The sequence below is a fragment of the Lepisma saccharinum genome, chromosome 1 (assembly GCF_977018435.1).
Source record: "Lepisma saccharinum chromosome 1, izLepSacc3.1, whole genome shotgun sequence".
NCBI classification, from domain to species: Eukaryota; Metazoa; Arthropoda; class Insecta; order Zygentoma; family Lepismatidae; genus Lepisma; species Lepisma saccharinum.
The window spans coordinates 143,339,710-143,362,738 of record NC_139229.1 but is presented as its reverse complement, the minus strand read 5'-3'; the positions used below and the strand labels follow the sequence as shown (position 1 = coordinate 143,362,738).

Sequence of the window (23,029 nt, the reverse complement as noted above, 5' to 3'; positions counted from 1 at the left end):
ATCATTGTTGTCATCATTGTTATTCCATTTTCCTCGAAAAACAATAACACATTTCATCATTGTTGTTTCTTTTCATAACACGTTTTCCTCGACACAGCGTCAGACGGCTGCAGTGCGTACTGTACCGCATGATATGGCAACACCGTGACGCGTGTTCCTTCAGCTCTCAATACCAAACTAATTTTGCGGCAGGTTTAACCAGTAGTGAGGGGGTGTGGGGTATGGGGTGTGGGGTTAAATTAAGTCGTAAAAAGCTACGCTGATTCACCACTTTCATAAGGGGTAGGGGTAAGAAGTAAGAGGTGGGGGTATTGGATTGGGGTTGGGGGTGTAGGGTGTGGGGTTAAATTAGCTCGTAAAAGGCTACGCCGATTCACCATTTTCGCATTGCCTTACACACTTTTTCGTTAAGGTAGCATAAAATTCACCATTTTCGGTTGCTGAACTGTCTACTAGTCAACGATCGAACTAACATCAAGATCGTCTGCGAGTTCCACGACGCGCTGCCCGAGGATACCGTGTGCAGCGTCATCCTGGTCGCCGAGAAGTCCTTCGCGTACGACGTGAAGAACGAGAGGGTCACAGAGCAGTTTTAAAATTCGTAAAAAAAATTGCCACATACTAAAAAAGATCAACACATTTTTTAGGTTATATAAAATATGAGAAAACTTTAAAATACTGAAATATTAAAACAAACGGAGTCCAATGTAAGTTAGTTCGGTGCGTAAAAAAAAATGATAGGTCACTGAAGATCGTTAAAAAAAAATCGTAAGATAGGTTAAGTTATATCACGTAAGATCGTGGCATTCGTACCAAGTGTGAGTGGGAAAAAAATTAGATGCGGTGAAAATTGCACTGAAAAGTCGTCAAACGCTATAAAATCAACAAAAAAATCGTCAAAATATGCTACCACTGAGGTTAAATCCATAAAAGAAAAAGGGCTCGTACCAAGTGTTACTTAGAAACAACCAATTTACACTACTTGTGTCCAGTGCCGGATCTACAAATCTTGACCCCCCCCCCCGCAAAATATTAGCAAAGGCCCCCCATCTGCATACCTACCTTCACACACACACATGTATATAATGTGCGTGTGTGTAATTCTTGATCTCATGTTGACGAAGTCACATACAAGGGCCTAGGGTGATTCAAAAGTCCCTCAACCCCCCCCCCCCCCTATGAAAAGTAATGGAGTTAGGCTGGTCATGATAGAAACAGGTTAGACTATTTTGCAATGGGACTGGCTCATTGGAGAGCATGAAGACTACAGTATTCCCATGATTTTCCCTCTATTCTCGCATATATTCATTCATAATATGCCATGAGTTTTCCTTAATTCATTGTCGGATTGAAAAAGGAAATACTGAAATAGTAAACGCACAAGCACAAGAAAGACTCTCAAACTGAGTGATAGTCCCACATTATTGAATTGAGTGATCAATTGACTTGTTGTTTTAAGTCCACTTTAAGTACAGAAAGGCTAATCGGGATTGGACTTACAGTTTAAAGTATGATCCGAACCACTGTGCCATGTGCCTCCACCGGGTATCGAACTCGCGACCCCTTGATTACAAGGCGACGACGTTACCACTACTCCATCAGAGGCGCCTGCATATTATTGATTTTGCGCATTTCAGAGCAGAATCCTGCGTAATTTCCGACCTGTTGTGTGCGAAGTTTCTGTGTGCAAAAGTTATGTAACATGTTGAAAGTTTTACATTGGGCTCCTTATAGGTGGGGATCAAACGAGAACTGGAGGGGCCCTGGCACCCTGCCCCACCCAAGGTTTCGGCGCCCGTGGTGATGTGATATATATATATGGCAATGTTTTTTCACAGCTGGAAAATGATACATTTGTTACAATCATGCAGTCATAATTTATCCTGATTAAAGATAGGTTGAAGAAACCTTCACCGCTGCATTTCTCGTGAAATTCTAGCCTGATTTGATTTTAGGCCGCGTCCGAATCGGCAGCAGATGTCACCTAGAGTACCGTTCCATCCGGGGACTCAGCCAACCTCCGTTGTCCGAATTCGCGGCAGACGTGGAGTCGGAGGGGAGAGCAGAGAGGAGCGACAGATGCACGCTTGGACTCGCTGTGACGCTGCGCTTGGCAGCCATATTCTAACTTTCACTTTGTACAGACAACATTTACTGATTAGAGGATGTAAAACTCAGTTATACTTTAACATTTTATCGATAATACTGAATGCAGAAAAATTGTAAATGATGAAATAGCGTGTTACATTTTTAATATGAGTAGTAAATAGGTGGAAATCATTGTCATGTTTGTTTGGCGTTTGCCTTCTGCTTCCGTGCGATGCGCCTGCGCCCCAGAGCGCGGTGGGTGAAGTTCGAGCTGACACCTGGCGGGAAAAGTGACAACCATACTACAAGGGGACATGCAGATTCGGACGACTTGGACGTGACTTCGACGGTACGCGAGAGCAACGGGAGAGAACTGGACGGAGCGGATGCCAATCCGGACACGGCCTTAGTCTGAGGCTGTGTCCGAAAGCTGCAAGACCATACTTGAAGCGAGCATACTTCGAGAGCATACTCGCAGTGCGGTCTTGAAGCCTGGAAGCGAAAAGCTTTCGAACTGCACTTCGACTGCAGCGCCAACACAAGTGAGGAATGCAACAAAAGTTGCTTCGAAACTAAAATTATCAAACATCGACTGTATATGCCACTCTTGTTTTCCGTGAACAACACACACATGACTCGGCGTGCAGTTTATATAACACAGCACGTTATTAATTATAGAAATATGAAAGAAATTTGCTCTTTCAAATTAATTTTCACACATTCCGCAACATGGTTTACGATCGCGGGAAAAGAAATTGTTTTCTCACTTTTAAACACCTTCTCACTATAGAAGAAAGAAACCACTCATATATGAATAAAACCAATAAATAAAATTACATAGTATTTTAAAAACTTGTTTACTTACATTTCCACACAATGGAAGAACTACAACTACCAGCTGATTGACTTCAGACGTCCATTTTTTTTAACAAATGAAAAGCAAGCACAGATCGCAAGTGTGCACCGCTCGTGTGCTGCGTCCTCTGGTCTTGTACACTCGTTTGCTTGGCGCTTTCGAACTGCACTAGGTGACGTCACTTCCGTCAAGACTATACTTCAAGTATGTACTTTGTACCTTTTGGACACAGCCTGACTACTACGCGGGAGACCCGGAGTGGGTGATTTAAGGTCGGAATTTTTCCGCCTTTGTCCCCGCATAAATAGGCTCCATGGCCCAACCAGCCTAAAAAAACGCGGCCGGAGCGTAGTGCTGACCATATCACCTCGAAGATGTCCGATATCGAAAATATGTGGGGCCCTACCCAAACATACACTAAATGTGCCTTCATGGTACGGTGCTATATGCACAGGGAACTTTTAAATTCCACTTTACCTGTATACAGGGTGATTGGTAATTCGACCTATTCCTGGAAAGGGGTAATACTAGAGCACATTTCCAACAAATTTGACCCTATGCACCGGGGGTCGGAAATCAATGGGTTTCGAGTTATTGCAGTTTGTAGATTTTCGTGACATATTTCGACTTGCGACCAAAAAAACTAATAATTTTGAAAAAAAAACTACTTCACCCCGGGTACTTAATTGACACGTTGCTAACAGCTGACGAATGAGTGACTACTGAAAAAAAAAATCGTGCCCAAAATTATTATACCCACACAAAGAAACAGTGACTGGAGCACACGTCATGAAGAAGTTTGGAAATTATCGTTTAAATCAAAGAGGATTACTCAAAAAAATGGTAACACACTTAGCGTAAAAATTACGGAAAAAACTTCCTCGTTTCATAAGCTCTCCAAAAAGATACAAATGTTGTCAACTGGCACAACGGTTGGGGGGAAAATCTGAAAAAAAAAGCGGAGAAGGCGCGTTGCAGACTTCTTTGTAAAGTGAAAAGAAGTTGTCGGTTGTGAGGCATAAAGGATTAACTGTTACAAAAATTACAAATCCTGTTCAAATTGCCTCCCTCGGTTACGTATGCAAGCGCGCAGTCTGCGGCGTACTTCAGACACAGTCACTCGCATTGACACTCTGTCTCTTATGTATTGGGTGGCTGCCACAATTCTTTCTATTAACTCTTCTTGGGAGTCCACTGGTGTACTGTAGACTAACTCTTTCATGTGACCCCAAATGTAAAAGTCGCATGGCGTCAAATCCGGACTCCTCGCCGGCCTGGGGGTCGGGCCGCCTCGACCAATCCATCGCATGGGATAATTGTCGTCCAGCCACTGTCGCACACTCCGGAAATAGTGGGCTGGGCAGCCATCATGTTGGTAAATCATCCTCCATCAGCGACGTCAATTCTTCCCTTAGGAAGTTTTCGTAGGTTACGAGTATGCCGTTTAGGTTGTGTGGCAGAAAGAATGGCCCGATCACATGATTGTGGATGATTCCCATCCACACATTTAGCGAGAATTTTTTTCTGGTGAGCCTTTTCTTTAGATTTTCTTGGGATGACCCTTAGGGGTCCAAAAATGCGCATTATGAAAATTCCTAATACCATCGCGGTCGAATTTGGATTCGTCCGTCCACAGAATTCTTGTCAGATGATGGGGTCTTCAGTGTCGGTATTTAGTAAAAATCGACAAAAATCCATCCTTCTGACAAGATCTCCCTCCTCAATAGGATGCACTGGCGTGTAATGGTATGGATACAGTCGTGCTGTATGCACAGTGAACCAGACTTTCCGTTGAGTCAAGCCAAGTCGCCTCGCCACCGTTCTTGTGCCGTCTGCTCGAAAACACTGCACGATTTCCTCCTCTTCGACAGGATCATGAACTCGGGGTCTGCCAGCATCGCCTTGACATCGTTGAACCGATCCCGTTTCTCGAATGCGCCAATATGTCGTACCAAACACGCTCACGTCAGGTAAACTCGTTTTCGTTCCTTTATTTCTCAGAACTGACAACTTCTTTTCACTTTACAAAGAGGTCTACAACGCGCCTTCTCCGCTTTCTATTCAGATTTTTCCCCCAACCCGTGTGTCAGTTGACAACATTTGTATTTTTTTGGAGAGCTTATGAAACAAGGAAGTTTTTTCGGTAATTTTTACGCTAAGTGTGTTACCATTTTTTTGAGCAATCCTCTTCGATTTAAACGATAATTTCCGAATTTCTTCATGACGTGTGCTCCAATAACTGTTTCTTTCTGTGGGTATGGTAATTTTGGGCACGATTTTTTCCCCAGTAGTCACTCATTCGTCAGCTGTTAGCAACGTGTCAATTAATTGCCCAGGGTGTAGTAGTTTTTTAAAAATTATTAGTTTTTTTGGTCGCAAGTCAGAATATGTCACGAAAATCTACAAACTGCAATAACTCGAAACCCATTGATTTCCGAACCCCGGTGCTTAGGGTCAAATTTGTTGGAAATGTGCTCTAGTATTACCCCTTTCCAGGAATAGGTCGAATTTCCAATCACCCTGTATATTGTATTCGTTTCTGTAACCCCTGAGTAACTATGTTTATTTTTTACGTACGCAAATATGAACCCTCTGCTATATCTATGGCTGAGGGCCTCCTAAAAGGTTACTTGTCTCCGCCCCCCCCCCCCGCAATGCGGGGTTTTGCGGATTGTAGATCCGGCACTGGCTGTGTCCGAAAAGTACAAAGTGCAGACTATCTTCCTTTTCCGGAATGTCTGGAGTAAGACAACACGAACGTGTTCTTGGCGCACGTTGAAGGGTGTGTGCCTCGCCCAATGAATTCGCGGAGGGAGGTTGACTGTGTTCGTACCTATTTGCACGAGGTAAAACAGTAAATGAATGTGTTTTGGAGACAGCTGCCTTAACGGGAATTGGGAGATCCACCATTTTTAATATCCGGAAGGAAGCGAAACAATCGCGAGAAAAGGATGGAACATCCCTGTTGGAAACGCCGGGCAAGAAGCATCCGAAACGAGCTCAACGATTTGCAGACTTCGATGAATTTGCACTAGAGGCATTACGAAGGCTCATTCACAGGGAATTTTGGGTTTTTAGGGTGGCAGTTGTGCAAGAAAAATACATGTGTAAACAAATAAATTATGTACCATTTACAGGCCAACTACTGGCGTTCTTGCATTACATTGCATTGTTTTCTTAAAAGACAATAAACGCGCGATATTATTTGCTATTTGTGTAAAACAATACACTGGCCATTATTGAGAATAAAAGAAGAAATTGACAGCAGAAAGCGTTTTGCTTTACGGCCGTTATACCGCGCAGCACTACGTTGCTTTCATCCTGCACCCTTGTGGAAATGTATGTATAAGAATATTTGGAAATGCTATGTGATTTCTATGGTGCAAGCAGGCGCGTCGCCTGATAATGTTCGCATGAGCACATGAACACGTATGTATATGTCTTAAATTACGTACATATTAAATGCACACACACACACACACATAGAGTGCAACACACATATCTTTGCCGTTGCGCACATACCAATTTTCGTTTCGTCTCCCTCTCTCTTAGCATCACGTATTCTACGCTGCTCGCCAACCTTCGCCATTGTTGGCATATTCTCATTCCATTCCTGGACACACTCGCGCAAACATCATTGAAAACAATTTAATAGCGCTCCAGCTCGCGTTGAACATCGTTCGGCAGGGACGGTAATGTGGCAATATAGCATGACGAAGTGGTTGCTCCTTTTATGCAGAGCATGTTCATTGGCTAGCTAGTAACTAGTGTTGCCAACTGTAATAATGAAGCACTATTTCTGTCACGGAAGGAGAAAGACAGTTAAAGTGACGGGAAGTTTTGTTGCATTGGAAGCACCATATTTTTATTTTATACTAAGTATTTGACCGGTTTGACGTTGTGTGCGTGTATTACGTGTGTTTATGTGAAAGTGTGTGTTTGTTAATGAACGTTAAATTCCATAATGCCCTCAGTTCTGTCAAAGTTCAAATCAAAAACCTTGCATAGCCAAGCTCGGGAAATTCACAAATTATTCATATTTCATAATTTTGGAATTGTTCAAATGAAATAAATTATGTGGCTCCATGAGCATTTCAACTCTTGGCTCCGGCACGTGTTCTTGTAGAAATTGCATATAGGAGGCTGTCATTTTTGCTGCTTAATGTGATGAATATTGTTTTCTGTGTTAAAATTGCCATGCTTTGAAAAAAAAAAAAGCCGCGCAGCTTATCGTCTAGTGGCAGTATACGAGGTACTTGCTATTGTTGTGGAAGCCGGCATCGTTTGTAAATATACAACAAAGGCAACCGACAGTCACCGATCTAAAGCCCGGATTTCTATGTAATTACATATTTTTTCCTTTATATGTACAAGCGTGGAATTAAAATATATTGACGAATTACGTCAGTAGAGATGTCACAGTGAAGTTTTATATTACATATTTTTACATATTTTACTAAATGTTACATATTCCTAAGATATGAAATATTTTTTACATAAAACAGTCCTTAAGAGGAAAATCCAATGAACTTTTGGCTTACTAGTTAAAAAAGTATCATCTCACTTCCCCTCCCCATTTCCAGGTCTAAAAAAATATAGTAACTTAAAAGTGCGATTTGCCTTCGTTGTACGTACATAGCAGTTCGTTGATTCGCCGCATCGTAACAATTACATCAAGATTCGACAGTGTTTCAGTTTCCAGTTTGTAACATGGAGCGGCAAGCAACACACAGCGAACGAAGAGAACCAACAATGGAAGGTGGCAAGTACAACGCTGAGAGGCACTTACCTTTCATCCGTACATTGTTGTGATCGTTTTGATTTTTGCAGCCGGCGGCGACAAATCTTGAATGAAGTATTGTTAACTCAACCGTAGAATTTCGTATATATATTTCGTCGCCTTTTCATTTTAACCATTGGAGTTTTAAGAAGAGCTTGCCTCAGTATTTAAACAGTGTTTTAGCTGTAGAAAGCTGGAATGGCTCCGCCTACCTCCTCGTTATCTCAAAAGTTGCGATCTTGGATAGCAGTCAATGATGCATTTACTACGGATGGTAAAGTTATTTTTTGTCGAGTGTGCGATAAAAAAGTTGGGTGCACTATGAAGTCTCAATTAGATCAACATGTTCGCACTTCACTTCATGTGAAATACAAACAACTACGGAGTGAAAAGAAGCAAGTTTTACTAACCCAGATGCAAGAGGATTCTTCATTCAGTGTGTTTTACAAGGAAATGTGCGAAGCAATGATTGCAGCAAACATCCCTAGGTATAAAATTCAAGTACCGAAGTTCCGGGATTTTCTGGAAAAATATTGTGGCCGTAAACTTCCTGACGAGTCAACCCTTCGAAAGCAGGGAGTCGTAACGTACCCAATTTGCGTTACACGGTACGTTCCATTTTGTAGGAGGAAGAGTATGGTTCAGCTGCTGGTACCCATGGAACGTAACGAAATGCAATATGTTACAGACTGACGTTACAGAGAACGTAACAAAATGTATTATGGTAGATATTAACGTTATAAAGGAACGGAACGAAATGAGCACATTGGAACATAACGTAATATGCAATATGGTATATACTACCGTTACAAGGATACAAGGAACGTAGTAACGAAATGCATTGTGGTATATACTAGCGTTACAAAAAAACGTAACGAAATGCAACATGGTAGTAAATAACGGTACATAGGAACGTAATGAATGCAATCCTCCGTAACGGAACGAAGTGAAAGGCAATATGGTTAATTAACGTTACATAGGAATGTAACAAAATGTAAACCACTGTAGCGGAACGGAACAAAATGCAGTTGGGTACATACCATCTGCATAAGGAACGTAAATAAATTCAGTATGGTAGATGTTAACGTTACAAGGAAAGAACAATTCACAAATGTTTGCTAGTAACGTTATAGGTGCGTGACAAATATAATCTATTAAACATCAAGGAAGAAAAAGGAATAGCCCAAATCTCTTGCCATTCATTGGAACATTGCGAAAAATAACTCAGTATATTGTGTGGGATTAATGTTTCGTTAAAAATATGGTTGTTTGTAAATTAATGAATTTCCACCAGGGTTGTTAAAGGATCAGGAATTTTAAATCAATTCAATTCAGGTTCAGCAGGGAATATTAGCAAGCATAAATGGATCTGGACCGTAAAGAGCCTTTTTATGTTTAAGGTATTTAAATAAGTTCCAGGAACCTTTTTTCTGGATCAATTGAAATACGGCACAGGGTCCTTCGTTCCGGATCAATTTAAAGACGGTCTAAGTTCCATATTTGAAATGAAACAATACGCAACTTGGACCGAATTTACACTGTGATAGAACAGGTTCCGGTATTGTTGCGGAACCCAATAGAACCCATTAGTTGATGGGTTCGTGGACGTTTAAAAACCCTGATTTGAAAATTACATTTTTGGCTCGAAATTGAATAAACCTTCCATGTAGTGTAGAAATGAGTAGCCATAGGCGTGCGCACGAAGTCCAAAGGGGGGGTTAATGCCCCGCCCTAATCATGGACGTCTGCAGATATTTTCGACGGAGGGAGAAGCGAGGTATTTTTCCATGGGGCATATTGCCCCGATAATAGTGTTGCCCCCTCAAGAAACACCACTTGAATTCGAAATTATCGCATTCCTGCATACCCATTATAATAATTAATGTAAATTACTATGACTGGAATCAAATTATACGTGTGAAATATATACTTTTAGCTGACATTCGTTTTCTAAAGGAGAGAGGTGGCCATCCGCACCCCCCTTTCAGATTTCCATGCCCCTATATTATTATACTTTAATCCAGAAATTTAGGGGAGAGGAATTTTATCGCCGGTTATTAAACTATATTATGCTCTTGAAGAAAATGAAGTATTTTTAAGCCAATGAAAGTTCACAAAACAACTACGGCTAAAGAAGGTGCAGTGGCGCAACCACAGGGGGGGGGGAGATTGGGCCTCAACCTTGGACGGAAATCAATTCTAAGGGGTAAGGTTGCAAACATTGAACTATGGAAAGAAAGGTTGCAGAATCTAAGAGTTGCAGGACAAAACGATACTAAAGACGGATTTAGTTTTCACGTCTTTCGTGCATTATTTCTTCCAGACGGTCAAGAGCATCTGCAAGGAGGCACAGAAGGGCAATTGCCCCCTTTCGATTTATATCTTTATACAAATGTAAATAAAGTTATATAAAATTGTCTAGCTCGTTTCGCTCGCAATATCTGCTTTTCTTACAGTCTTGTCAATTTCAAACCCTTAGCTATAGTGGAACCATGAGCAAAACAACCTGCGCAGACCCACGACTCCTGTACACCATACTCCCGCTTGTAGGGGAGGGGGAGAGTGGACCATGCTTCCTTATGGCCCGAGGTGGAGGGAAGAAGGGAAAGCTGCGCGGGGACTTTTCGTCCCAAGGTTTTTTTCCTTGTGGTCGATGTATAGGGGACGGCGGCAGTCAGCCCTGGACGCCGAACGATGTAAATAGAAAAAAAAATGTAAAAGAGAATGTCATGGGCCTCCATGATTTTTTTGCGCCATATTAAATCAATATTGTTTTCAGTTTGCAAAAATTTGGATCTAAAAGTTTTCTTGATCGCTTCGCTAGCAATTTATTTTCTGTAATGCATTGTAAATTACCAGAGGGAGAAGTAACAAGAAGTAAGTACGTCAGACTATTACAAACAGTTGAGTCTTAAATGTATGAACAATTGTTTGGGGGAGAAGAAGCGCACACATTTCAGAGGCATATTTTTTGTTGTTTGTTGTGGGGGCGAATGAATTCATTATGTAATGTATTAATATAGGCTATATAAATTGTGTACGTATAATAATAGTGCCATTATTACTACTATTATTAATAGTTTATCCAAGTACTCCCCCCGCAGACAAGAATTTGTGGTTACTCCTCTGAGGGGGTGCATCATTTTCTATGTAATTGAAAACTATCGCGCTTCGTTCTCTGGCAAATTTCTTAAAAATAAAAGTAAGGACATTTTGAACAGGACACTTAATAACATAATGGCGATGTCTTCCATTCCTAACTCCCAGGTGTGGGCAGACGTTGTAACATGCACTTTTAGTGACCATTGATTTCTACCATAAATTGCTACTACTAGATAGTGAACATAGAAGTGCATGTTTGGACACACGCCAGAGATTGTGCTTATGGCAATGGTCATCGTTAGTGCTCGAAAGTTGATGTGTGTGTGTGTTCAGTAGACTTTCAGCTATGCAATTGCGGGCGCGCACTTATGTGTGTGTAACAAATTTACTTTGTTTTTATATAGTCTTGTGCAACGTACGCATACTGTACTTTAGCGAGGACAAGAATTTACATGACCCCAACTCAGCCATGCAAAAATTAAACTTTGATAGTTATTGGAGCCCATTTTAATATTACAATTGTGGGTTCAGTATTTTTGAGGTATCGATAAGACATGTGGAACGACTGATTCTAACAAAATGAGTCAAGTTCAAAAGATATGTGGATGCTATTTGTCATCTCCATTTACATTCCATGCTGTTACACGGGATGATTTGGTAGTAGAGTGATTGACTATTCGGTTTCCATTCTTCAAAAACTCATTGTCCAGAACATTAGAAAGTAACATGCTGATTTGGATACACACACAGGCAGACACGTGCGTCCATCAAGGTAATTAATGTACATTAATTTGCATTTGCGTGCGTCTTTTGATAATTTATCAGATGCCATGCAATAATTACTTAGACAAGATAATGACAATGATGTTGCCATTTTTTGATATTTTATTAAGAGAATTTTATAACAAGAGAACTAAACTTAACCTTAGGAAGTAGCGTGTTTGAAAAACAAGAATTGATTTTAGGTTACATATTAGGAGGCTAACAGTAACGTCTGTTATTGAGTGGTGTTCCTGAGTAATTTGCTCTAAATGTTACATTTTGAGGTACATTCTAAAATGGCTGTCAAATTTATCATAAAAAATCTAAAAATTTACACTAATCTCTCACAAAGAAATAGATATCATGGGAATTAATACAATAAAAAAAAATTAGGATTTGTTCACCAACCAAGGAATAACAATATTTGCCATATATTCAACTCCCTACAACATCGAAGCTCAATTTTTTTTAAAAAAATGTAAATATACATATATTTAAAGTATGCATTCGTACTGTATAAGCATAAGAATAGAACGGAGGTTCTGAAAAGTATATATTGAAACAGTTTTTAAAATTTTGTTGAATATCTTTATTATTCTCTTAATCATTCCAAGGTAAATTCTAAAACAAGGAAAAAAAAGACCTTATTACTTAAAAAACTAGAGAAATTTTGTATCTTTCAAAACAAAGCAAATACACTGTCATTTCCTTCAGGTGTCAATTTAAAACTAAACAGAATTCCACAAATTTGACATGAATAAAAATATATTTCATACTCTTGTATAACATCAGTATATCTGTGCAATTTTGTGAACAGGTAAGACAGCTACTCAAAACTAAATGTATTAATTACTAGGAAACATTAAACAAGTACGAGCAAAATTGTTCTTTTAATTAAATTACTTCTTATGGAACCTCTGAAAAGATTTTCTTTGGTTACAGCTACTTATGTATAATGAACTATAAGATCACAAAAAAAATCAAGTAATTATATACATTATTAATCTAGACAGTAATATTCCCCACATTTTCAACATGTTGTACAAGATCTTTCTGTGGTGTATCATTGGATTCCACAAAGTTTGCTACAATGTTTGTAGTCAATTCTGTGCTGCTATTTCTGAGATTGCTTTTTAATGAAGATTTAGTTAGATTTTTTTTCATGAAAATATAATTATTTCTAATAACAAGTATGTCATCAATAATTTCGGTTGCCATATTACACCTGAGTGGGTTTAGTATGAATTTCAGAGATAAAAAGAGTCTCTCGACACTAACTTGTGTTGCAGGAGTAGAGAGAACAATACAAGCCAAAATGTACAATTCGGGACAACTTGATTTTCTAATTTCCCAGAAATTTAGAACATTTTCAGTCCTTTTCAGTCTTCGAGTTGAAACAAAGTAAGTGTCCAATAATGATGCAATATTAAACTTTGGTGCAGATATGGTATTCCGCCGCAATAAATCTTGTTTCTTTAAGTAGTTTGTGACATGGTCACTGTCATCATCTTCAGTGCTGGAATCTTCTTGTTTCTTTACCTCTCCACACACTGATAAGGATTTCATGTGTTCAAGTCTTAACCACAACTTCTGGAGATACACCTTCGCCACATGGATGTTTTCTTCACTTAAAACAGAAAAGTACCTGGGATCCATGTAAATAGAAGCAAGAAATCCTGGATACTCAAATAATGATGGAAGTCTCTCTTCGTTATTGACATATAATGCTTGTTTTTCTCGTTTGTCCATGCCCTCTACTATGTGGCGTGCAAGGTCTGTGTTGATTGTTGATGTTTTAAGGCGACACTCCAGCCATATCCCGTAGAAGTCGCCAAGTAGAAGCTGTTCTTCTTGCAGCCTCTTTGTGGCTACTTTGGCTGGTTCCAGTGACGTCAAAATAGCCTCAATGTATATCCAGTCTTCTTGCTTTATTTTAACTTGCTCTTGATAGTAATCCCCTATGAACTTTTTAAGTGTAAAAAGTGACTGGAGCATATCATTTGTGCTGTTCCATCTTGTCGGGACATCAAGGGATGGTACCGGCAGTGATTCTGCATTCAATTGACGCCGTGCTGTAGGCGATCGTAAGACACGGCATGCTGCTTGACATGTCACAATAATATCCTTAACTTCAGGAATGGAATTGAGAGCATCATTCACGACTAAATGAAGAGTATGCGACGCGCAACGAACGGATTGGAGACGATAATCTTTACTCGTCAATTCCATTTCAATATCTTCATCTTCGTAAGTGTCTTGAGAAATATTAGACATCTTTGTTTCTTGATCTTCCCCAATAAGTTTCCCGGCTTTAATCATGTTTGCTCCAGTGTCTGTAGTTAAACTATATATATTCTCCACGGGCACATTATACTTATCCAGAATGTTCAACAATTCGTAACGCAAATTGCTACCTGTTTGAGACACAAATAACTCTTGAACTGACAAAGTACGCAATTGGAGAGCCCCATTTACAACAAACTGGACGTTGACACCAAAGAATGATCGTCCATTTTTCGAAGTAGAATCAACTTTTAGATGTATCAATTTTCCCTCCATTTCGCCGCGTATTGTTTCTCTGATCTGCTGGGCCTGACTGAATAGCATGTTCCGTACACCTTCCTTGTTCACGATAAACCTGCAGAGAATAAAATTTGCTTTAATCCTTAATTGATAAGTTGTTTCTTGATTTTTGAAATTTTCAAGACATTTGTTTCAAACCCAAAATAGAATTAAAATTCTTAAAAATATTTTTCAAATAGTATGAATTAATTATATTATCAAGCTTTCATCAACTAGGCAAATGCTACAAATATGAGAAAGCAGAACACTTTTTTGGTGAAAGTGAAAAAGATTGTTATTTAAAACCATAATAGGTTAACCTCTATCAGTGTGTCTAGAAACTAACGCAGCTTGCATGCAATAAACAGTGTTATTTGATGCAATCAACGCTCTTTAGTAAAGTTTGAACTAATGAGGAAGTTATAACACCACCCTCCCTGGTCACAGCACTGGGCTTTGGCAATAGGTCTTTTTGCTTCATTCAGATATACCTAAGGCTGTGAAAAGGATATATGTGACACCTATATTTTTTTTATTTTCTAAAATATATTAACAATAGTATATAGGGGATATCTAAATAAGTTGTACTGCATGCTCAGTTCCATCCAGCACTGGAAAGCTACAGAATGTTAGCATAACCTGTCTCTAGGCATATGGAGTACAGTGAGTTTGTTTTGTCTCTGCGCAGAGTTAGCACGTGATATGGGACAGATGCCGGCATTTTCGTCCCGTAACGTCTAGCATGCAGACAATTATACAGTATTTATATTACATATTCCGACCTAACCTGTGTTATAAGAGTTTAAAACGAACGCACTGTATATGTAACAACTTGGTAAAATTGAGGAAAATTTGACATAATATTTGAAAACTTTATATTAATTAGTTTTGTTTGAGTGTACAAAAGTGTGTTAAATATCATTTGATGAAAAAATGTGTCTCATACATATCAGTCTTCAGAAAATTACTTTTCCAGACAGTTATACTTAGTTTACTTATTCAAAGAGTAACTGTTGCAGTTGAAATTACTCATGATTATGTCAGTGAGTAACTAGTTTTACAGTTATTTGAAAAACTAACTTAACGTAATTGTATTCCTTCTAAACATTGTAAGGATATACAGAACTCTCTACCTTCATTACATGAGGCTGGATCAATAAAATCAATGTATTTGAAGTAACCTGAAATGAATTTCTAAGGAATTCTAACTAAAGAAGGTAGCTGTAACCGTAGCAGAGTTTCATTTTTGCAATAGATGTAACTTTATGACGTTACTTTTACTATTCTTTAAGACAAATTTTTAACTTTAAAATTTGTAGCGTTGGGGGAAAAAGTTAAATTTGGCAACACTGTTTCAACTATGGGCTCCCGCGTAGCCAAATTATTAGTGATTTAACATTTGGCGCTAGCGGTCCAGGGTTAAATTCCTGGTGGGAGCCCTCCAAAATTTCAGTCCTGCCCAGCTACGCGAGGACAGTAGTTGAGCTAGTTAAGGAGTGGGTTCTGTCTTGAAAGCCAGAAATAGCTGCGATGGACTATGCGCGGACCAAGCGTCATCCTTTGAAAAATCAGCTTAGAGTTGTTGGCATTTGAATAATTAGTCTTGTTTGTATACGTCAAATTGATTTAAGGGCCTTTCTCTTAGAGGGGTAGTTTAGCTTCCAACTATTTCTTTTCTGGACGCTTTTGTTTCCTTTTTTTTTTCGGAATCTCCTACTAAGGCAAGAAAGCTGGGCTTCGTTCCATTTTGAATTTAGGACATCCACGCTTTGTTGCAATTCGTCATTTCTAGTTGCTCATTAAAACTTCAGTGTTTGGTTTAATCTTGATTGTTGTCATAATATTACAATGCGATGACATACCACAGACATAAAATCCAAAATAAAATTTCTTAAATATTTATTTTCTTGTAATTAATGATCATTGGGTGTGTTCAATTTTTCGCAATAAAATATCCAACAGAAAGTAACTGCAAAAGTAAGTTATTCTTTAAATTGAGTAGCTGCACCGAACCTACTTTTTGAACCAAGCAACTGACTCGAGTAACTTTCCGAACACTGATTAAGACTGTCCGTTACTAACAATGAAAATAATTTCATTCGTATACAATGTGAACATACTAAGGAATACATGTAAAGGACAATCTGACGACATTGATGAAAATACGCACCTGTCAGAAGCTGGCATCGCTTCCAAAAGAGGATTCACTATATCTTGAAATGCTTGGTCATTCATCAGTGAAAAAGGACGTCCGTGCTCCGAGATGAGTCGGATGCAAGACTGCCTGAGGATGTCTGCGGTCATCTTTACATTTAGGAGAATATTGGCTTTCGGATTACTAGAGATAGCATTTCTCATTTTCTTCTTCTGCAGAAATGACAGCTTATCTTGATGCCTCCGCTTGATATGTTTCTCTAGGTTACCACTATGATCTCCCTATAAAGAAAATAGTTTTATTCATACTGAAAGAATTAATATCAAAGTAAAATCTATGTGCGAGTTTGTGTATTCGTACAATATACCCATATACGTAAATATATGGAGACCACTAACTGTCATTATATAACAATATGCTTAATGTATGGAGATTAGTCACAAATTGGAATCCCAGCACTTTTTACGCCTGATTAAAATACTATAGAATACCCTACACATAGTGGACCTTCCCCAATATAAAATACGTCGAAATTCTTGAACATGGGGAAAGCTAGACTACAATGCGTGTGGAGAATTTACAGGACAACGAGCTGGAGGCAACTATAGAGGGGGGCGTGGTGATAAGTGACAGAACAAGACTAATTTGCGGTATAAGCTCGCCTAACTTCTAGATAAACTCTACAGGTTATAGGGAGAAAGTTGTGCTTATGGATTTTGAGATTTTGGGAAAAATTGAAAGTCAATGATTGGGATATGCATTTGAGTTGATTTAGTATATTTTACTTCGCTTTTCTGCCAATTTTGTCTAATTGCGAAGTTGGGGATGAGTGATATGATGAATGGGCACACTTTTGCTCTTTTTACTATAATAATAGAACAAGTAATTTGATTTTGAATTTTAAAAAAATGATGCAAAGATTGCTCCAATGCAAGAACAATGTGCGTAAAAACTTTGTTCAGTAAAGCCAATTTGTTCAGGCAAATTTGCTTTGAATTTTTAATGCTTAAGTAATGATAAGTAACTTTTGTCAATTCTAGGTAATTTTGAACATTTATAGTAGTTTTCTGAAGATTTTTTGTAGAGTTTGACATTTTATTAATTGAATATCTTTTACCCTTATTTTTCAAATTTTGTCATGTGATAATGTCCTCTTGCTGACTGAAGTAAACCTAGGACACACTGCTTTCAGTATCTTTCAGTTCTTTCAATGAGAGTATAGAGGAGCTTTTCCATGCTGATTTCGATGCATAAGTATTAATTACTAAGCAAATTATCCACCATCGCGTTTGTTCTGTTTTACCCAATGAGAGTTGCGAATTTGAACAAAGCGCCAGACAAGCAACTGAATCTCTACACAAGCATTTATTTCTCAAACACACGCACGATGCAAGAAAAAAAATTAACAAAAGTAATCTTTGTCAATTTCCCACACGATACTTGTGTATCGTACTGTACACGTCTTTACTAGCAGACAATCATTTTTATTTTAGAATCTCCGTCAAGTGTTTATTGATCATATTACTTCAGCTTTATTCTGAAAAGCCATTGCAACTTTTGTCTTCTGTAACAATACAACATAAAATTATTTTTTTAAAAAAATGATTTTAAATCTCACGTATTTGCCAATTCTGCATTAATCTCACTGCTGCTAACAGTGTGTATTACTCCATTTTCCGAACAAGTTGTAGTAAATTTAAACATTTTACACTTATCCATTAAATTTATCAAAAATTAACTCATCAACTGTTAAGGAATTAATAACAAATGATATATTTTTAAAATTTTATTTTTAGGTCATTAATTGCTTCGCCCTGTTATAAACGCTATTTCCTTGATATTAACCAATTACTGCAATTCAATCCTGGACATATTGGACACCCATTCAGAGGTGTGTGTTTTATAAACTACAACCCACGGAAATCTTTCCTGAACCTGATATTTTGTCTTTCCAGTAAAGTCACAATTTGATCTGAAATATTTTCATACGTTCAGTTTTGGCCCGCAACGCCATCAATAAAGCATTTGGTTTCTGACGAAATATAATGTATGTACCAAACGTAAAATTTAACTTACCACTCCATCAAATTGATCAATTTAGTCCAATTTTGCATATACGAATTAAAATAATAAATTTTACTAAACAATTCAAGTGATGGAATAAAGGTCCTACTTGGAATGTTAGAATGTAACCATCCTCCGCAATTTTATATGGATATACTAGCTAATGGATAGTAGGAATTTCCCACGATTGCTCTCTCCACGAAAACAGTCCAGTCAAAGTCTGAGCTTCCCCTTGTCTCCTCCACACCCCTGGTCCTACAGGGTTGCCACACATCTTAGCTGCTCAGTCGACACTTCGCGCGTTGTACAGTGGGATCCATGAGTATTACCGTGCAAATTGTCCATCACCATGTTAGTGCATTTTATTTGACCCAATAAGAGCTTCAAGAATTAAAAGAAAACTCAAAACAAGCTGTTGACAACTTCTGCACCAGTATACATAAAAATCCATCGCTTAAAACACATAGGATGTACGAGAAAAATAACGAAAATAGTCGGACAATTTGCCGAGCAATATTAGTGCATCGCACTGTACGTATGCGGTTGATTGCGTCAGCTGAAATTGTTGCTTATTGGTAGAAGAGGCATATATTTTTGGTAAATAATACAAAATTTCGGTACAATTTTCGGGTTCAAATGCGCTAAATAAAATAAAAATTCGTTGTTATAGCGGTGAAAAATCTGATCAAAAGTGGTTTATAAAATGACAAATTGAATATAATCCTAAATTTGATTAAAAAACTGCACTTATTACACAAAATAAGTATATCCCTTATAGTACATTCGTAGCATATCAGTTCTGTTGGAACGCTACGCATTTATGTAGTTACGAGAGTATTAAGTCTATTCTGTATAAAGGGGTCAATTTATGCTTCTCAAATATTTACAGCAGAATTAATCATTTCTCCGTGAATTACCTAACTCAGGATATTTCAAACTTCAGAAAGTATCGCATCGGTAAATAAACTAATTTTGTGTTTAGGAGTATTTCTTATTTTGCAGATCATTTCGTTACGAAACAGGGTAGGAAAATGCACCTCACCTTTCAGAAACATGAAAAATTAACATTACAGCATGTCATTTCACATTTCGTGTTTTCGTCAAAAACGAAATATGGATGTGTCTACTTACTGGCAAGACTAGGTGAGCGGCGTGACCTTGACTGAACTCTTTTCGTGACTTTAGATTTATAAATTAGCAGTTTGCACCTTTTCATTAAGTAGCCTCCTTCCTTTTTTGTCTTATTTCTACAGAGACTAGTTGAATATCTAGTAAAATGACGCGCTGTATTACAATTACTAATAGTATTACAAATTGTACACAAACATCAAAGAATGAAATACATTAGACACGAGTTTTCTGAAAATTTCTTCTTTTTCAAACTTTATACAGACGAAAATCGTGAATGGTAGTGAGCTCGCCCTGTTGAATAGGATGGGATTTCTGAGTGGAATGTTCAATGCAGCATATTGATCAAGATACAACAACTGAATTACGGCGAAGTAGGTTAGAAACCCTGCGTGCTCAAGAGCAGCTTCGATAAGGCACCTGAATTGTCTAGAGCTGAACAAGGAAATGGGCGATCTTTATTTCCCAAGGCCATTCCGCAAAACTAATGCCACAAGAAGTTTCCTGTGTGGATTTGTGAGCATGAAATTGTAGGTTGATGATAGTACTACAAGACGTCAAGTGGATTTTTTCCGTTTCGTTATTTTATATCGCTTTGCTACCTATAGAGTTTGAATAACTAATTAATCATTTGATGAGCAGACAAACACAAAGTAGCCGATCCCGTGGCAAATTAATTAGCGTAATACAATGCGAAGTCTAAAGTCTGATTAGAACCTGGACTAGAAGATATTGTCTTTATACCACTTCCATCATCTATCGCATCCTTTATCATCGCGATTAACAGTGGTAGACGCGAAATAAAAATAGAACCTTTGCAAGGACGTCCGAAAGAGGGGCAAGGGGTGGACGACCCCCCTGGAAAATGAAAGTCAACCAAAAATTATATATATATATATATATATATATATATATATATATATATATATATATATCACACATATAATGTCATTTCAGCTACAATAATATATGTTAATTATTGCATGAACATAACTTCAAATTAAAGTAATGTTTTTTTTTAAAAGACAACACTTATGGTGTAGGACATGCACCTTGTTTCCCCCCCTGGAAAAAACTACCTTGCTTGCCCTTCCCTGAAAAAAAATGCGGGCGTCCATGAACCATTGGTATCTACTTCGGAGTATAAAGCGTTGTTTCTTCAATGTATAGCGCGGAAGTAGACCGCAACAGCCTCTTATTTGACAGGAAATAGCAACACGAGAATAGGGATTCCTCGTATTTTAGATTTTCTCAAACTAATTTCAAGTATGTGGTGGAAATTCCTTCTGTATAGTATGCAAATCGAGGTTTGCAGTTTGAATGGGCGTATTCCTTTTCTCGGTTTTTCCTGGAGACGATATTTTCAATTACTTTGAAGCATTTTGTACCATTTTTTATTTTTATAAGCAATTTCATTAATTATACATATGATAGAATGATCTAAACATGAAACTCATTGTCTCTTCCAATGATTAACAGTTTTCCTTGCCTTTCATTACGCTAGGCCTCTCAGTCGCTATCTTTGTTGTGAACCTAGATTAAGTGTGGGGCTTATCCTCTATGCTTTCATCATACAGCATGGCTGTGGGCTACATGCTTGACATCTTAACACAACTCCTTTCAAATATTTCTCGGGAAACGTATTTCACCTATCGTCCTACGGGAATCAGACGAACGTAACTACAAAAATGCGGTTTTCAGTTTTGTTAAAAAAAAAATCCTCTGAAGGGTATTTGAAGTAAATCGACATTTTTCCACTTCTAATTCTTATCTGTAAGACTGAGTCACGTTTAAGAGTCAGACTTTATGCACAGTAAGGCTAATCGGAACTGAACCTACAGTTTATAAAATTGGATCCGAACCACTGTGTGCCTCCACCGGGTATCGAACCCGGGACCCCTGGAATACAAGGCGACGACGCTACCACTGCGACATCGGGGAAGCCGACCTTCACTTCAAGTATCGCTATCACTTTTTAGTAGTCAAGGAGTATTGCATTCATTTCAATTTGGAGTAAGAGTTCAGCATTCACGTAAATCAGCAAACTTTGAGTTTTAGATACCATGTTCAATAACAACTTATATCGTCACGGCCAACAAAATAATGGCCATGAAAAAATTAGTATCAAGACACCATACTAAAATTGCTGCTTGAAGAACACCGTAAAGACTAAAGTCGTTGCCTGCTCCGTGACTGATCAGCTAAGCTGCTATTTGAAACCCTGGCTAAGGTATGGACGTACCATTGAGTTTGTCCCAATATCTATTCAACCTCAACATAGTAAATAACTGAAGAGGTAGGAAAGCTACGTAAAATTGCCGAAATAGGAAATAAAATACTCCTCTACCCCCCACACATGCATATGCAGCCGAGTTTTGAAATGCCGAAGCAACTATTGCCCACGGTCAGACTATATCAGTTGCTTTCAAACGTTAACATGATGAAATGAACGTTTCTATATGCACCTCCATGCAAATAATTTCATAGAATCCCAAATAAAGTTAAATTAATTAATGTATTGAAACTAGGCATTTGAATTTTCCCAAGGCAAACCTGCAGACATGAAAAGATCTGCCCATAGTCTTCAAGCACCTTTAAATACGCTGGCTCATAGCAGAATGTGATGTGTGAGCAAGAGTGCACTCGTGCACAATCCTACGTGTAATTTACAAACGTTAATTATTTTCCATTTCCTTTCGCCTGCATCCTAACATTTTTTTAATCCACGACAATCAGAGCAAAAAGTTTAGTTAGTTTTTTATGATAAGATTGAATTCCTGCAGAAATGAACAGAAACTACTGTGGGACCACAAGGATATAAACCTGAGCAGACTCGCGGCTCGCGTGCACCGTACTCTCGCGTGGAGGAGAGGGGCACAGTAAAGCATGCTTTCTTATGGCCAGAGCTGAATGGAAGAAGGAAAATCTGTGCGTACACTTTTCGGCGTTTTTTTCCCCCTTGTGGTCGCTCTATACGACGTATAACCCCATTGCACTCTAAACTAAGGCTCTCCGACATTTAGACGAGCTGTTTTCAGTTTCCTTTTTCGAGACCACGTTCTCTACGTTGACCCTCACTGGCAGAACAATTGAGAGGAAGAATGTAACTTATAAGATAGAAAACACTTATGATGTTTAAATAGTAATAACACGATCAAGGTGGCTTCGGTCTAGGACGGCTATGAGATTCGACAAGTTAAGATAAGTCCCATCCTGAAATCCTAAATAACGGAATTTACGGCGAGAACTGAAACATTTCAACCTGCCCGAAGATTGCACTTACCGCAACTTTCTTTCCGCAGCCCGGAATAAGACAGTGAGATTCTCGTCGTATGTCATCAAAGGAGAAAAACATGCGAACGGGATTTTTTCTCTTTCTTCCCTTGGATAGCGAAGAACCTTCTCCTTCCATTGTAACCAATCGTAAAAGACCGAGATTCCCATTCACGCTAGTTTTAAGGATCCCAATTTCTTCATCTACCTCCGCTGTAAAATGTAGTTCTAACCTCCTACCCCTCCCTTAAATCGAACA

At 38.4% G+C, this 23,029-nt stretch overlaps 1 protein-coding gene across 1 annotated transcript in view; it reads right to left on the bottom strand.

Annotated features, from left to right (window-relative positions):
- LOC145986347 (uncharacterized) overlaps positions 1-16,454 on the bottom strand; it is a 32,192-nt gene extending 15,738 nt beyond the window's left edge. The window contains exons 1-2 of the mRNA XM_083120225.1: positions 16,321-16,454; positions 13,080-14,226 (exon numbers count right to left, since the gene is read on the bottom strand). Of these exons, the coding sequence (XP_082976351.1) occupies positions 13,080-14,226; positions 16,321-16,454 (1,281 nt within the window). The remainder of the gene's footprint in view (positions 1-13,079; positions 14,227-16,320) is intronic.
- Positions 16,455-23,029: the final 6,575 nt, after the last annotated feature.